The sequence below is a fragment of the Choloepus didactylus genome, chromosome 4 (genome assembly GCF_015220235.1).
Source record: "Choloepus didactylus isolate mChoDid1 chromosome 4, mChoDid1.pri, whole genome shotgun sequence".
Lineage (NCBI taxonomy): Eukaryota > Metazoa > Chordata > Mammalia > Pilosa > Megalonychidae > Choloepus > Choloepus didactylus.
The window spans coordinates 92,672,187-92,689,219 of NC_051310.1; the positions used below are offsets into that span (position 1 = coordinate 92,672,187).

The 17,033-nt window shown below is 42.4% G+C and overlaps 1 protein-coding gene across 16 annotated transcripts in view; it reads left to right on the top strand.

The window, feature by feature from the left end:
* The window catches only part of WDR93 (WD repeat domain 93), a 44,410-nt gene that overhangs the window by 17,872 nt on the left and 9,505 nt on the right, over positions 1-17,033 (top strand). For 7 of the 16 annotated variants that reach the window (XM_037833036.1, XM_037833035.1, XM_037833027.1 and 4 more), the window contains 7 exons: positions 5,256-5,340; positions 9,314-9,485; positions 10,818-10,888; positions 11,460-11,546; positions 12,599-12,718; positions 14,009-14,222; positions 15,455-15,518. In XM_037833036.1, the coding sequence (XP_037688964.1) occupies positions 5,256-5,340; positions 9,314-9,485; positions 10,818-10,888; positions 11,460-11,546; positions 12,599-12,718; positions 14,009-14,222; positions 15,455-15,518 (813 nt within the window). Of the gene's footprint in view, positions 1-5,255; positions 5,341-9,313; positions 9,486-10,817; positions 10,889-11,459; positions 11,596-12,598; positions 12,719-14,008; positions 14,223-15,454; positions 15,519-17,033 lie in introns of those variants that run through there. The other 9 variants (XM_037833032.1, XR_005216357.1, XM_037833034.1 and 6 more) reach the window with 9 other exon arrangements.

Genomic DNA, 17,033 nt, shown 5'->3' on the forward strand with positions numbered 1-17,033 from the left:
CCTTGTGTATTCTTTGTATACCTGAGTATTTCTGAAGGGTATGTTTTATTGAGAAACCCTCACTTCTCTTTGATCAGTTTTCCCAGCAATAGCTCTCTCAATCTCCTGCCTGCATTGTGGAGTCACGTGGGGAAGACGACTTGGGGATGGGGAATGATCTCAGCGTTCAGTATATACATTTGAAATTTATCCTATTGACTGCATGGAGTTAGGGAGTGAATCTAAGCATTTAACTGCTTCTTAGGCAGGATTTTCAACCATCCCCCAGTTTCTAGTCCCACCTGCACTCCCGCTTCCAGGAGCTGCCATTTTCTTGAGTCTTAGGGGGTACACAGGCTTTCTCCATTAAGAGCTTAGGATCTAGCTTTCAACCATTTACCACTGGTCCATCTGCTTTCCAGCTTCAGAATTTTGTTGTTGTTGTTGTTGTTTCCCTCCTCTTTCATTCTCTTAACCTTTATGAATTTATGCCTTAAAAAGAAAAAAAACCCTTTCCTATCATTTTAATGGGGTTTTAGGAGGGAGAGGAGTTAATGCATGTGCACTCGACCATCTACGTTTTCCAATTAGTTATTGCTGGTCCCTGACTATATTAGTATTTGTTAGATCCTTAGTTACAGCAAAGAAATTATAAGGACATCAAATTTCAAAAAAGAAAAAAAAAAAAAGGGCAGAACCAAGGGAGAGTAGGTAGTGAAAACAATGTAGCCAGGACACCACTTACCACCACTGCTGAACATTACCACCCTCTAGAGACACAGCCATCAAAGCTGATGCTCGACTTCCCATTATGACTCTGCTAGCTGGGCTCTTGACATGGCCACCTCTATTGTGAATAATGTGTCTACTGTTTCTGGATGTCTGTGTCACTCCCTCAAGATTCAAAGACCTAGGAAGGAGGAGGCAGCTGCTTGAGCCTAGGCCATGTGCCAGTGCTCTAACCTCCAGGGAACAGGAGGAAGTATCTGGCCCTTCAGTTCCATAGAAGGAGATGTTCATCATGACTCACACAATAGGGGGATCCCCTCAAAATGGGAAAGGGGTTTAGGGCTGGGTAGTCAGAAAGATGCCAGAGTCTACTATACTGGTATATAGGAAAACTATTGAGTTTTGAGTATTGATCTTGTATCTGGCCCCCCAAGCCAAGTCTAGGCTAAGGCAAACAATTCATCTAAGGCACACAAAAAATTTAAAGACACTCATTTTCAGGGTCATGCAACTGCAGGGTCAGCACTTATAAGAATGAGTATCTCCTTAAATTTTGCGTCAGGGACACATTGCTTGCCCTACCCTAGTCCTGGCCCTGTTGGCTTCTTTACTGAACTTTGTTATTAGTTCTAATGCTTTGCCAGTTCTAATGGTTTACCTGGAGTTAGCAAACTTCAAGGTCTAAGGAAACATTTGCCTGGTGACTGCCTTTACTTCTGACAGCAATTGCAAGTTTGGAGGGGTTTCCAAAATCACCCTCAGATTTGGCTATTTGCTAGAGGGACTCACTCACTGAAAGCTATTATACTCACAGGTACTATTTATTACAACTAGCCAAAGGAAGAGTCACAGGAGGCAGAGTCTAGGAAGATTCCAAATATGAAGCTTCCATTGTCCTCAGAACACATTTCCCTTCTGTCATCAATGTGTGACAATACACGTGGAGTATTGCCAACCCAGGAAGCTTGCCTGGTTTCTGGTGTCCAGAGTTTTTAATGGGGCTCAATCATATACTGTCTGCACACTGCCCTTTAGTCTCCAGCCCCTCCTGGAGGTCAGGCTAATACCTACTGCCTCCAGTTCCTTCAGAGGTCAGATCTGATACAATGTTCTGAGTCAAAGACCCCATTATTAATCACCTTGTTAGACTGTACAGTAGTCAAAGTCTCAAGGCAAACAGTCCCATCAGGCAGGACATATCAGAGGCCTAAATATCACCTCCTAGTAGCAAGGGCAAGGCCAGACCTTTGGGTAAGGTTAATTCTTCACTACACGCCCTTGGTTTTCTAGATAGAGGATTGCTGTAAATACTGATAATTTTATCTTTTTCAAGTATTTATCTCTCATGTTTCTTCTTGCTTCATTTCATTTTCTAGGACCTCTAATAAAATGTTGAATAGTGATAGTGATAGTGGGCTATCCATGACTTGTTCATAACCATGAACATGTTTTGTTTCACTATTTAGCATGAAACTTACTATCAGTTTTTGGTAGGTATTCTTTCTCAAGTTAATCATGTGTCCCTCTAGTCCTAGTTTGCCAAGAGTTTTATGCTGTTGTTGTTGTTTCTTTTGTTTTTTTAATCAGGAATGGAAATTTATTGTTTCTTTATTTACATATTATTTATTTTTCTTAGATAAGTTGTAGGTTTACAGAAATGTCATGTGTATTATGTGTGCTGTTGGCAAAGTTATTTTAGTCTTGTGTATCCCTAATGATTTTCCTTTTCTATACCTACTATATTCTTAACAATTTTCTGTTTACTTATTCTATCAATTATTGAGAAAGGAGTATTGAAATCTCTGACTAAGATTGTAGATTTTTCTATTTTTCCTTTCACTTCCAGTTTTTGTTTTATGTATTTTGAAGCTCTGCTATTAGGTTCATAAGCATTTGGGATTGTTATATCCTCTTGAAGAAATGACCCTTTTGTCATATTCTTTGCTCTGAAATCTACTATATCTGATATTAAAATAACTACCACAGCTTTCTTTTCATTAATTTCAGCAAGGTATATCTTTTTTCCCACTTTTGCTTTTTAACATATTTGTGTTTTTATAATTAAAGCAGGTTTCTTTTCAACAGCATATAGTTGGGTCTTGCCTTTTTTTTAAATACAGTCTGACAATCTGCTTTTCAATAGACCATTTACATTTAATGCGATTATCAATATGGTCAGCTTTAAATTTACCACCTTGCTATTTGCTTTCTTTATTCACATATTATTGTCTCATCTGTTTTCCTTCTTTTCTCTCTTTTTTTGCCTTCTTTCAAACCGAATGTTTCTAATGATTCCATTTTATCTCCTTTGTTAACTTATTAGCTGTACCTTTTTGTTTTGAATGGTTGCCTTAGAATTTATTGTATACATCTTTGACTTGTCACAGTCTATATTGAAGTAATGTTTTCTCACTTCACATATTGTGTAAGAATCCTACAACAGTATACTTCCAATTCTCCTCTCCAGGCTTTGTGCTATTGTCATAGATTTTACTTATGCATTTGTTATAAAACCCATAATACATGGTTATCATTTTTGTTTTACACAATTGCCATTTAAAATATTTTGAAATTTAAAAATTTAATATTTCTGGTGCTCTTCATTTCTTTGCATAGATCCAGATGTATAGCTGCTGTCATCTTCCTTCTGCCTAAAGAGTTTTCTTTAACATTTCTGGTAGTGTAGGTTTGATTGTGATTAATTTTTTTAATTCTTGATCATCTGAAAAGGTCTTTTTTTTTTTGCCCTAGTTTGTGACATATTTTGGTATAGAATTCTAGATTCACAGTTTTTTTCCTTTCAGTACTTTGTTGCTCCACTGTCTTCAGGACTCCATTGATTTGGATCAGAAATATTTATTCTTCTGTATGTAATGTGTGTTTTATTTTGTCTCCTTTCAAGATTTTCTCTTTATCGCTGGTTTTAAGATACTGGTGAGTTTTTGTGTTGTTTTCTCCATCTTTCTTTCTTGTGCTTGAGGTTTGTTTTGATTTTTGAATCTGTAAGTTTATACTTTTCATCAAAGTTGGAAATTTTTCAGCTATTATTTCTACAAATGTTTTTTCTGCTCCCTCCTCCTCTCTCTCTCTCTTGTCTCTTTTGGTGACTCCAGTTATGTGTATATTAGTCCCCTAGAAGTTGGCCCACAGATTACTGATGCTCTATTCATATTTTTTCTGTCTTTGTTTCATTTTGAATGGTTTCTACTACTATGTCTTCAAGTTTATCAATCTTTTCTTGTGCAGTTAATCCCATTCATTTTATTTTTCATCTCAGATATATTTTTCAACTCTAGAAGTTCTATTTGGGTCTTTTTTATTTTTTATGTCTTTCATTCACATCCTCATTTTATCTTCTATTCTTGATCATATGAAATAGAGTTAGAATAACTCTCTTAATGTCCTTGTCTACTAATTCTATCATCCATATCATTTCTGGGTCACTTTTAGGTGATTTGATTTTTCTCCTCATTATACGGGTCATTTTCTGCCTTTTTGAGCACCTGCTAATTTTTCATTGGATGCCAGATATGGTGAATTTCACCTTGTTGAATACTGGATATTATTATATTTAAATATATATTTTCTTGAGCCTTGCTGTGGGATGCAATTAATTTACTTGGAAATAGTCTGATCCTTCCAGAGCTTGCTTTTAAGACATGCTAGGTGGGACCAGAGCAACCTGCAGTCTCAGGCTCATTTGACCCCACTACCAAGGCAATGCCCTTATGATACTCCACCCAATGCCCAGGTATTATGAGGTTTGTTCACTCTGGCTGGTGCAAAGAGGGACTACTCTTGGCTCTGTGATCTTTGGTGATCTTAAGGTGACTCTTCCTGTGGCCTTAGGTAATTTCTGTACATGCATTTGCTGTTCAGTCATCAACTGAAGATAGAAGGGGACCTTCCACAAAGTTCCAGATCTCTCTCTCTCTCTCTTCATCTCTCTACAGTCTGGTACTCTGCCCTGCAAATTCTAGCCTTCCCCAAACTCCTTCTGCTCAAATCAGGGAGACTGCTGGGCTCCACTGTAGGATTTACCTTGTTTTACCTGTCTCAGGGATCACTGTCATGCACTGCTTATTATCCAGTTTCTGAAAACCAGTGTGTGTTTCAGATGTTTTGTCCATTTTTTTTAGTTGCTTAACAAGGTTTACTGTTAAGCCTAAATAAAAGTGATTGTTAAAACACACAATCTAGAATTTAAATCCCAGGTGAAAGATTGCCAGAGCATGAAAGGAGTGGAGAAGAAATAAGAATATGAAAAGAGTCTCGTTTTATTGCGGGGAATACAGATAGTAGTTAACACTAAATGATGATTCAAAAACAACAACAACAATAACAACTCAGACACTTCTGATTCTGGCCAAGATGAAACAGTTTACCACCCCATCCCACCCCAGCCCACTGAAATGAAAGTTTGGTAATTCTTAGTTACTGATAATTTTATCTCAGAGCAGGGCCATTCAGCCTCTCTGACTGGGGGTGTAGGTCACAAGACAAGACCTACATTCACGGTCCTTGGAAACTCTTTTATTTATTTGCAGGATGCATACACTTGTTTTAAAGGAGATATTAAGTTGAGTCTTCCAGTTTACATAATGAAGATCAAACCACCTAAACCAGTTTCGGGTCAGTATGATTCAGCTAAAACTCCTCTTCCTTTTGCTTTTGATCCCTCAGTTTTTTTTCCTTCTTTGCCTTTCTCCACATTTCCCATATTTTCTATTTATTAACAGCAATTCCTAAATTGTAAGCATGATTCTGAAGAAGAAAATTTAGAAATTTCATGAGCTCTAGGACCTAAAAACAAACAATGTAAATGTTACAAAGATACGGTTAACTAACAGAATTGGAAAGTAAGGAAAGGGGTATGTTTTTCCTGAGTGCTGGTCAGAATTCATTCATTCCTACATTCATGTGTTAATTTAATCTTCAGTATTTTCTGAGTGTCAGTAATGCACCAAAGACAAGGTAATTGCTTAGAGTCTACTGCACTCTAGAAGCTGTTGGTCTAACAAGAGGGAATAGAAGAAAATCACCATAAAAGGATATGATAAGTGCAGCAATGGGGACATCCAACATCATGAAAACACAGAAGGAGCGATTAATTCTGCCCTGAGAATAGGAAAGGCTTTATCAGAGGAAGGAACATTGGGCAAGGTTTTGAAGAATAAGTGGGAGTTGGTCAAGAGGAGCGAAGGGGACATCCATTCGTGGTAGGTAGAAGATATAGAGCTATAAAGCGTATTCCCCTCAGTGCTCACATATGATCCCAAAGATGTATGCACAAGGAAGTCCCCGCAGCATTGTTTATAGAGGCAAAAAATTAGTTAGATAAAATATGGTATACTCATGCAAAGGAATGCTTTGCAATCATTAAAAAACAAAGAGGGAAATGCAAAAGGCCAAGAATAGCCAGTTCACTCTTGTAAAATAACATGGTGATAGCACTTGCTCTGTCGACATTTATTATCAAGCTACAGTAATTAATACAAGATAGAAAAAGAGATCAGTGAAACAGGGTAGAAAGGCCAAAAGCAGACCCAGGCATGAGTGGATCTTTGATGCATGACAGAGGTAGCACTGCAGAGCATAGAGAGAGCATGGTCATTTCAATTAAAAGTGCTGGTTGTCAAGATGGGTGAAAGAAATGAAACTTGAATGCTGCCTCATATCATATGCAAAAATAAACTCCAAATGGATTGTGGAAGTAAATATGGAAGACAAAATAGTAAAGCTTTCAGAAAATAATATAAGGCAATATCTTTGTGACCTCTGGGTAGGGAAAGATTTTTAAACACGATGCAAAAAGTACTAACAATAAAAGAAAATTTGGATAAATTTGACTACATTAAAATTAAACATTTCTAATCATCAAAAGATATCAAGAGCATGAAAGGACAAGCCACAGAGTGGGAGAAGATATTTGCAGAATACATACAACTTACTAGGCTCCATATCTAGAATATATGTAAAGAATTCCTACCAATTCTTAAGAAAAAGACAGATAATCCAGTACAAAAACAAGCAAGAGTATTGAACAGGTCATTCACAATAGAGAATATTCAAATGGCCAGTAAAAATATAAACATCATTAATCATCTGGGAAATTCAAATTAAACCACAATGAGACAGCCCTACAAACCCATTGGGATGGCTAAATTTGAAAAAACTGACAACATCAAGTGTTGGTGAGGATGTGGAAAAATTGATATAACCATTTTGGGAAACAGTTTAGTATAATCTATTAAAGTTGAAGATAATTAAGATCCTGTGACCCAGCAGTTACACTTCTAGGTGGGGAGACTGACCATACCAATTTGCCTGGGACTGAGGGGTTTCCCAGGACATGGGATTTTAAGTACTAAAACAAGGAAAGTCCTGAGCAAAACAGGGTGAGTTAGTCTCCCTTTTAGGTATCTACCCAACAGGTTTGCAAGCAAATGTGTACTAGGAGGCATGTACACGAATGGGAATAGTGGCATTGTCGTCGTTTTCTTCAGGTTTTAAAATATTTTACTTGCATATTTAAAAAAATATGCATTACAATAATTAAAATAATTTGAAAAAAAAAGTCACTCTGGTTAAACTGCATTTTACAGCCCCCATCTTAGACCAGCTTTGATTTTACTCTACACTCACTGTCATCCCACCCAGCTTTTTTCTTCACCAACATGCAAGTTCTTTTCCTTTCCTGCCAGCCAGACAGGCAGGTGGGAGAGACTGGTGTGGCCTTCCTGGTCAGTTGTTCTAAATTATTTGTTGTGCAAAGAGGCAGCACAGTCATTTAAACTTGATCCAACCTCTCTTGCATCTTCCAAAGTTAACAGCTAAAAGAAGTAAAATGAGAGGCGATGCATATTGGTGGCACACAGCTCATTATAGTTCGTCTGCTTGCCTCTCCTGTTTGACTGTTTCTTTGGATGGCAGTGCATTTTTCTCTTGCAGTTCTGTTTTTTTCAATTTTGACTTACCGAAATTCTCAATCTCAGCCATATCGGCTTTGTCAGATATGGTTGTAGAGGAAGCCGAGCGAGGCACACAAGTGAGCCTGGTCTGCTCAGTGGCCGCCACCGAGTGGCATGGTTTTTTAATAGCCCCAAATGTGAAACAACCCAAGTGTCCGTCAACGGTAGAACATACATAAATTATAGTACATTCATTCAGTGGAAACTATACAGAAGTGAAAATAAACAGATTACAGCTACACAAAACAAAGTGGATACATCTTACAAACATACTATTGAGAAATATTATAGGCAGACATAGAGTTAATGCTGTCCGGTTCCACTTATATGCATTTCAAAACCAGCCCAAACAAAGCTATAGTTTGAGATGCAACTGTAGATGGTAAAGTATGGATACAACAAAGTGGTTACCGGAAAAATCAGGAGAGTGGCTACCTTTAGAGTGGAAAGAGGGGCTGGTGATTGGAAAGGGGCACTTGGGAAGCTTTCCAGGGAGCTGGCAATGTTCTGTGTCTTAACCTGAGTAGGAAATACCAGATCTTTGTTTTATAATAATTTGCTAAGATATACATTTTTATACACTTTTCTGAATGTGCATTACATTTCACAATAAGAAAAAGATTTAGTAAATAAGAATAAACAACAAACAGTGAAGAAGAGCTATAGTTGTAATATGAAGTCATCTCCAAGGTATTTTAAGTGAAACAGGAACAGAAATTCCCAAACTTAAGCTGCACCAGAATTACTTGGGGGCTTAGTTAAAACCCAGATTGCTGGGCCCCACCCACAGGGTTTCTGTTTTTGATGGGTCTGCGGTGGGGCCTTGAGAATAGGCATTTCTAACAAGTTCCAAGGTTAACAGTGACAGTGCTGATTTGGAACCACACTTTGAGAACTATTAGTGCTACCATTTGTTTATAAACCATGTGATAGTGTTTGTTCATTAAAAGGGGGGTGGGATGGCTCCCCCTCTAGAAAGTTATACAAGAAACTGATATCAATGGTTGCCTCTGGGCAGGGGTCTGGGGGACTATGGGAACTCCTGGGCACCTTCCAAAGAGAACAGAGTTCTGAATCTTGGGGTATGACCTAGAAAACAGATCACCCAGTTTTACTGTGGATTGAGGAACACATGAAAAAGAAGGAAGTGAAAGTTTATTGGGAAGGGGAGTAAGTGATGAGAAAAGCCACTGACAGAGGAAGATTTTTCAAAGGAGAGTAGTTGTATAAACATAAGCCCAGGAATAGAGTGGGATTGCCTGGTGCATGAGTCTGCAGCAGAGGCCTCAAAGCAATGGTAACTGGCAGGTTTTGTGCCTTGCTTTGCTGGGGAGACAGTGATAGTGTCTCCCCTTTGCAGAGATTCTGTAATCCAGAGGCAGAGAGGGAGGTGTGGAGGTTTGGAGGTGGAAGGAGGGAGAGAAGCTGCTCTTTGCCTGGGCTGGGGGTAGTGGGTGAGGTAGGGAAAAGGCAGGAGAAGACTGGGGTCTCAGACGAGTGCTGAGCAAGAATGGGTTTCCCAGGACAATGGATTCTGCAGGAAGCTGGGAAGCCTGGAAGCCTGATAGAAGTAGATGGAAATTGGGAAGGGGGAATTCAGATGTATGACTAATTCTGGAATATTTTCAACCTAGGCACCACGTTTAAAAGCCCCCTGGAAGTCTTTGCAAAGATCGAGGACAGCTATGGGCTGGGCTCTGGGCAGAATCACTTCATCAAGGAGAGTCAGTGGGAGCACCAAGAGGCCATCTTCAATGCTTCCTACAAGAAGTACCTGGATGGGGAGTGGGAGGAGGAGCCACTCAGGTGAGTAGGGTAAGGGGGAGCTGGGAAGCCCCCAGAGCCTCTCCTCTCCTGGCTCGTGTAGGAATGGTCATAAGGACCTGAATTCATCCAAGATCTGAAAGCTCTTTCCGGTTTGGGGATTTTTTTCAGAGGATTTCAGCAGATCTTGTGAAAGGTATAACTGTTTAAATATAGCTAGAACAAAGGTGGATAGCATGGATTAAAAAGAAGGAATCTATATCTAGAAATAGAATGTATTTTAGGTTTATTTGTGATATCACCTCTTTAAATTAAAAAAAAACAACAACACTTTTTTTTCCCTGATTAATTGGAAAACATGGAAGTAAACTCAGTCACCTAGGAGCACAACACTGTGAATGTAATTAACACCACTGAATGATATATCTGAATGGAGTTAAAGGGGGAAATTTTAGGTTGTATATATGTTACTAGAATAAAAATTTAAAAAAACACCTCAGTCACCACTATTAACATTTTTCTTCTTTTCCTTCCAGTCTCTATAAATGTAATGTATATGTGTGTGATTATTATAACATATTACTTTCTAGTCTCGTTTAGCAGTTAGGCTCATTAATCCCATGTTGTCATTGTCAAAACTGAGCCCAAGTCATTGAAGTGTCCATTTTGGAGCCAGTTTTAGAAGTAGCTCTCCTTATGGGTATGGTGGGTGTCAGGAAAGCTCTTGTTTTCACATGAGAAGAGAAACCTCTTGTTTGGCTCTCAAGTAGCCCTTGAAGTTGGTCACTTCTGGACTCAAACAGGCTGAGCTGTAACAGCAACTACCTGTTGCCTGAACCAGAGCTATAACAAGGTCCAGTGATGTCCTGGAGTGGCTCCTACTGGCTAGTGAGATAGGAATTTGACCAGCCAGCTGTTAGACCATGGGTAATCGTCCCTAGTGGGAGTATTTACATCATGGAAATCTGAAAACCCTACAAATCAGGGTGGGTTGGTTATTATTATTTTTTTTTCCTAGAGAGCCAGTTGACCAGCGCACACTGGTTGTATTGCTCCCACGATGAGCCTTTATGCAGATCACCCAGGACTGTTCTCGAAGGGAGCTTCCCCGAGGGCTCCCCAAAGGGGCCCAGAGTGACCCCCACACTCATCCAGGCCACGTGGATGGTGACTGTCTCAGCTCAGCCCACCCTGGTCCCAAGGTCCACACAGCCCACCAGGACCAGCACATAAAATGCCTTATGCCTTGCGACCCTGTACCCCTGGGAAGGGCCATCCTAACTATCCATTTCTAGTCTCATTGCCAAGATGCTGGCAGCCTCTCTCCTTGCCAGGGGGTCTCCCACATCTCTAATGTGTCTCTCTCTTTCTCAGTACAGCCACATTCCATTTCCTCCTTCCAAGCTGCATCATTTCAATGCCAACAGAAGCCAAGGGCCCCTCAGGTAAATGAACATGAAGCAGGTGTTTATGCTGGGGAAGTGGAAATCACTCAGCAAGCCTTCCTAGAGAAGTTGCACTTGGCAACCCAGTGTGGCCAGGATTCAACTGACTTTCAGTGGGAGGGAAAAAAGGTGGAAATTGAGTTGCTAGCTCTAACTTGAGTTTCTATGTGGATCTGTGTACCTGAGCCCAGATTCCCTGGCACTGTCTCTAGGGAATGGCTGCCACAGAGGAGGGTGGGAGCACACATCCTGCCAAGCTGCTTCTGGGTATGCATTCAGTTTGTAGAAGGAGTAGTTTGAAATACTGACAGCCAAGTGCCATGAATTACCTAGAAAATGTGAAAGCAGCTTAGGGGCAGTTGTAACCGTCCTCCTTGCCCAGGAAGGCAAGTGGCCGTAGGAACAGCCCAGCCCCTTTACCGTGGGAAGCTCATCCTTCTGTTGGGTGGTGCCCATTAGAATGACCCACTTCTGATCTCAAACCACCTTCCTCTTGGGCAAACGCTTTCTGTGCAAACCAAAGGCCTCCCATACTTCTTACGTGACTCCCCTTTCCTCTCTTCTTTCCCAGGAGTAGCCTGTGTCCTTGGCATACACTGGACCGGAAGTCATAATTTCTTCCTCTATTCTCTTCACCGAACTCTGAAGGATAAAGGCGGTACTTTCCTGCTGGGATGGGGGTTGCCTAAGCTCAGGGCTCTCAGGACGTATCCTCCCAGAGCCTAGCTGGGGTCACGTGACTGGCATGTCCACATTGTATTGGGGTGCCCAGGGCAGTGTGGGCAGAAGTGGGTGGCTCAGTCACTGCGGTGTGACCTGAAAGGTCTGGCCCCAAAACTGTCATGTTTCTTAATGATGACGGGTCAAAAGGGACAAACCGAGGTCCATAGGGCTCCTTAGGTAGTGCAGGTAAAAAAGAGAGTGGGCTTGGCAGCAGAGGGGCAACTTTGGTTGCTTGCAAACCACAAAGCCTCAGGCCAGTTACTTCAGGCCCCAACATCCTAGTTTCTCATCTGAAACCTGGAGCTAATTGCACTGCCCGTATCTACTGCCTGGATTTGTTGTGAATAGCAGAATCCAAAGAAGTTTCTGTATGTGAAAGCTGTTTGAAACTGAAAAGCACTAAGAAAATAGAGTGTGGGGGTGGTGGTTATTATTATTTCTTACAAATCATGGAGGCAGGTACATGAACAGGTTCATTTTGTAATAATTCTTTGAGCTGCACACTTATGTTAGAGTTTAGTTATTATGCTTCAAAAGTGAAGTTAAAAAATCACAGAGAAAAAAAAATTAAGGAGAAGGGATTTTTTTCCTTCCATCCCTCTCCCTGGCAGCCTGGCTTCTAATCTTAACTTCTGTACTGACTGGCTGGGTGACCTTGGGCAAGTCTCTTACTTCTCTGCCTCAGTCTCCTCATCTGTAAAATGAAGATTCTAATAGGACCTACCTCATAGGACCTTGTGAGAATGAAATGAAATTAAACAAGCACAGTGTTAGCACAGTGTTTAGCACCTATTAAGTATATTCACTACATGTTAGCTCTAGAATAGTAAGTGTGACGACTTATTATCCTAAGGAAAAGACTCACATTGCATAGAGAGAAGAGAGATGGGGCAGGCAGACTAGTTTGGGGCTCGGGTTGTCCAAGTGGAGCTGATGGGCGGGTGCAGGGCATGGGGGCCACCTGGTGAGTGGTGTCCTCCCTGCTAGACCCCGAGGGTGTGTGGCCCTGTGCTGCACCCATTGCGGTGTCTAATCGGAGCAGCTGTGGCTCCTACCTGGTGCTGGCCTGTGAGGATGGTGTGCTCACACTGTGGGACCTGAGCAAAGGTGAGCCCCCCTACCTCTCTGCCTCATACCTGAGGGTGTCTCTGGGCGATGAGAGTCCTGGAGCTCTGGAATTCCTGCAGGCTCTGGGCCTTCCAATACCACTGTGTTCTAAAAATCACACTGGGGAGCTGGTCCTGTTGTCCCCTCATTCATTCCTTCAGCAAACATTTATTGAAGATCATATTCCCCACATATTTAGTGAGTGCTTGCTCAGTGCCGGGCCCTGGAAGTTTGACCATTACCGTCAGCATCACTGCCCAGTGCAGAAGTGCCTCCCAGTACAGCCAGTCCACGTATTATGGTGGCCTCAGCCCCCTCCTCCCAGCTGCCAGACTCTTACCCCCAGGCAGCCGGAACCTCACTGGTATTGGAGCTGAGAGACCTATAAAGCGATCAAAAGTGAGACCAGAAGCTCTTCTGGGTGGGCAGCACCTTGGTGGGGCCCCAAGGTCCTGGGTCCAGCTTTGCAGGTGCAGAAAATCCATGGTACCTACTTACCCTATGCAGTTGGGTGTGTGTCTCACTTGAGAGTGGAGGTGAGCCGTCTGCACTGTGCAGCCCTCCCGGCAGGCGGGTTGGTGAGGAGAACCAGGGATAGCACCCTGTTTACTGGGGAGCTCATGATGGGAATAGGGACCTGGGTGTGCTCAGGGAGGCTGTTGGTGATGGAGTGGCCTTCTCATTCAGGCCATTTCCAGCTGAAGAATTCAGTGGTTATCCAGAATCAAAGCACATTCTCCCCATATACGGTGCTAAGACAAACATCAGCTAAGGCCCTCCTGAATTTCATTTATTGCATCCACAGCATCATTATAATAGTGCAAGATATTTCAAAGAAAGGATCATCATAATTTCCCAAGCCCTTGCCCAGTATTTTCATTTTAATAGATAATAGATAAATTCTTATTTATCACGTACACACGCACACAAATACATTTTCTTTTCCGAAACTGCCCCCTCACCCACATTGATACATCCTCACATCCTGTGGTCAGCACCCAGCTGGATGATAGCTTCCTTCCATTCCATGGCTGACTCTGCCCCGCTCCATGGATCTGGGTGTCTCTCTGCCCAGATTCCCTCAATATACAGAAGGGGTGACCCGCAAAGGTTCTCTCCTTCCCCGTTGGGCATTGGGTTTTACAAGTTTACTGTCAGAGTCACCCCTTGCTTGATTTTGCCCTCACATTCTGCAGGTCCCTCACGCACTCGCTGGTCACAGACCCTGTGTCCAGGGCGGCCTCCTCTCCCTATTTTCTGACCTGCTGGTGTGATGATTGCTTTCTCCAGGATTCCCTCTTGGGGTCATTGCTCTTCCTGAGGGATGTTTCTGCCAAAGCATTCATTTCTTAAAATACTTCCTGGTCCACAAAGGACAGAATGTGTATCCTGAACTTCCGTTGAAGTCCAAAATGAAATGTTTAGTGCTGTGCACAGATACTTCTCTCCATCTGGTGGAAGCCGAGGGGACCCGAGGACCCACCATCCGCGTGCTGGCTGAGAGGTCAGTGGCTTAGATGATGCCATTTAATAGTCTAACGCTGACAGCTTTGCCAACTACAATCACTCTCCCTATGGTCATCATCTCCTGGTGAGCTTCTGAGATCACCAAGGTCTTTTTTTTAAAAATAATTTTTCTAACAAAATTGTATGATGACACAAAATGATAACTTTCACATATCACATGACTATGAAGAGGGCATTTCTACAAAAATAGTCTAGCCTTTCATCAGTTTCTCTCTCCTTTTTAAATTGGTAAATATTTTATGCAGACAAATGAACCTAGACAATGAATATATAAGGTATAAAGGATAATGAGTGAAACACTGCTGTTCTCACCACTAAGCTTTAAGAAATAGACCATTTCGAACTCCATTAAGTCTCCCTGTGTGCTACCCCAGGCCAGCACTTGGGCTCCACTGGGCAGTTCTGTTGGTCTGGCTGAAGCTCTCATATGTGCCTGCCATCACTGACAGCTCAGCCAGGGGCCGAATGGCCCAAAATGGCCTCACTACCAGATCTGGCAGTCAGTAGGCTGTGGGGGGTGCATCTGCGCTCTCCAGCAGGCTAGCTGAGGCTTGGTGGTCTTAGGGTTCCCTGCAGCCTGAGAGGGCTGCTGCAGTGCACAAATACTTGGCCAGCCTCTGCATGTGCTCACATCCTGTTGGGCAAAGCAAATCACACCACATTCAAGCCGTGGGAAAACAGACCCCACCTTTTAATGAGAGGAGCTACTAACTATCATGGCCAATTTTTTATTTTCAATCCACTACATCATTTTCCGAAATTCATTATTCATTTGCTCTCCTTTAAGAATTAACCACATACATATGATTGTAACTCTAAATATGTTGCTTAGCTTTGCATATTTAGGGAATTGATAAATGGAATCATATTCTTTGTATTCTCCAACCTGTTTTTCAGTGCTCTTTATTCTGTAACTAACTTCACAGCATTCTTCAGGAGAATCATACATGTTGATGCATGTAGTGCCAGTTGTTTGATTTTCATTGCTGTATTATGTTCCATTGTATAAATTTACCACAATTATTTAAGCATTCTTCCATCATTGGGTATTTGGATTGTTCCCAATTTTTTGCTAATCTGAACGTCTTCTACGTATCTACTGTGGCTCATGTACACAGGTTTCTCTAGGATATGTGCCTAGGGGAGAACAGGAAAACTTTAAATGTCTTCAAGTAGGAGAATGCCTGTGTGTTTTCTTCTTTCCTATAGGCCGGTAAAGTACCTGAATGAAATCATCCGTGCAGTGGCCCCGGTCCCAGCCTTACCTGGCATGGTAAGTTGCCAATGCCCCTCATTCCTCTTCGGTGAGTTTGCTCATTCTTTCCTTCAAAAACTCAGTGTTGCAGGCCTACTATGTGTGAGATACTGGACTAGATTTTGGGTCCGCAGATATGGAAGACAATGTCCCTGCCCTTGTGGAGCATACAGTTCAGTGGGCAGGCACATCATGAGGCAGGCGTCCTGGGCATGAGGAGGATGCCGTGGAACTGAGAGAGGGGTCACCTGACTCAGCCTGTCAAGTTGGCACAGGGGAAAAGGTCTTCTTTTTTTTTTTTAATTCTTTTTACTAAGTTTATTTTTTAAAGCAGTAGCAGATTTACAGAAAAATCATCCAGAAAGGACAGTTCCTATATACCACCCAAACCCCATAAGTTTTTGGTGTGATTTGCTTTGCCCAATAGGATGTGAGCCACAAGCACATTTTGCATTAGTGTGGTACATTTGCTCCAATTGTTGATGCAATATTATTATAATTACACATTAACTATAGCCCATAGTGTACATTAGGATTCACTCTTTGTATTGTACTGGTCTGTTTGTTTGTTTGTTTGTTTAATTTCTAACTGTGGTGACATTTATACAACATAACATTTCCCATTTCCCCTACTTCCAATTATACAATTCAGTGGTGTTAATGACATTCTGAGGGTTGTGCTGCAATCATCACCATCCATTTTCAAAACTTTTCCATCCAAGGGGGACTTCCTGGAGGTGATGACAGCTGAGTGGAGCCGGGGAGCAGAGAAGGCAGCACCACGGAGGCAGGAAAACACTGTGTCTGGGCACTGCAGGGAGTTCAGATGTGCTGCAGGTTGGATTCAGGGGGGTGGGAGCAAGGATCAGGCCTTGGAGGGGCCTGTTTGATGGCCAAAGTGTACAGGCACAAACTTGACGGGGGAGTGATTGATGCATCGAAGGGCTGGAGCAGGGAGCCGCATATTCAGAGAAGGGACAGGGAGTGGAGAGAGGTTAGTTATGAGATGGATTCCACGGTTCTGAGCTGCCTGTAGCTGTAGCCAAAGGGGAAGGAGGTATTGTGGCTGATCCTGGCTTGGGGTCTCTGTGAAGCTGGTTCATTAATTCTCACAGGGACCCCTGAAAGGAACATGGGCCCAGCAGGAAAGGCTATGATTTCCAGTGTGGCCCTGTCGAATCTGGGGGGCTTATAGAAGCCCCCAAGGAGGCGCCAAGAGAGCCCAGTCTAAAAATGTAGCTTCAGAGCTCACCAGCCCGTTAGAGAGTGGGGGTTGAAGCCAGGGGTAGAGCAGATTCCCAAGCCAAAGAGCAGAGGCTGCCTGGGGGCACCACCATCCTTTACTGGACAAGCAGAAGAAAACGAGCTCACAGAAGTGACTGAGAGGGATGCCTAGGGGAAACCACGAGAGGGTGGGTCCTGGAAGCTCAGCCAGGAGAGTTTTTAAGAAGGTGAGAGCACAGTGGCCTGTGCTGAAGAGAAAGCAAGTGCTCCGTGGAGGGCAGATCCGTATGGCTGGAGGAGTAGAGGAGA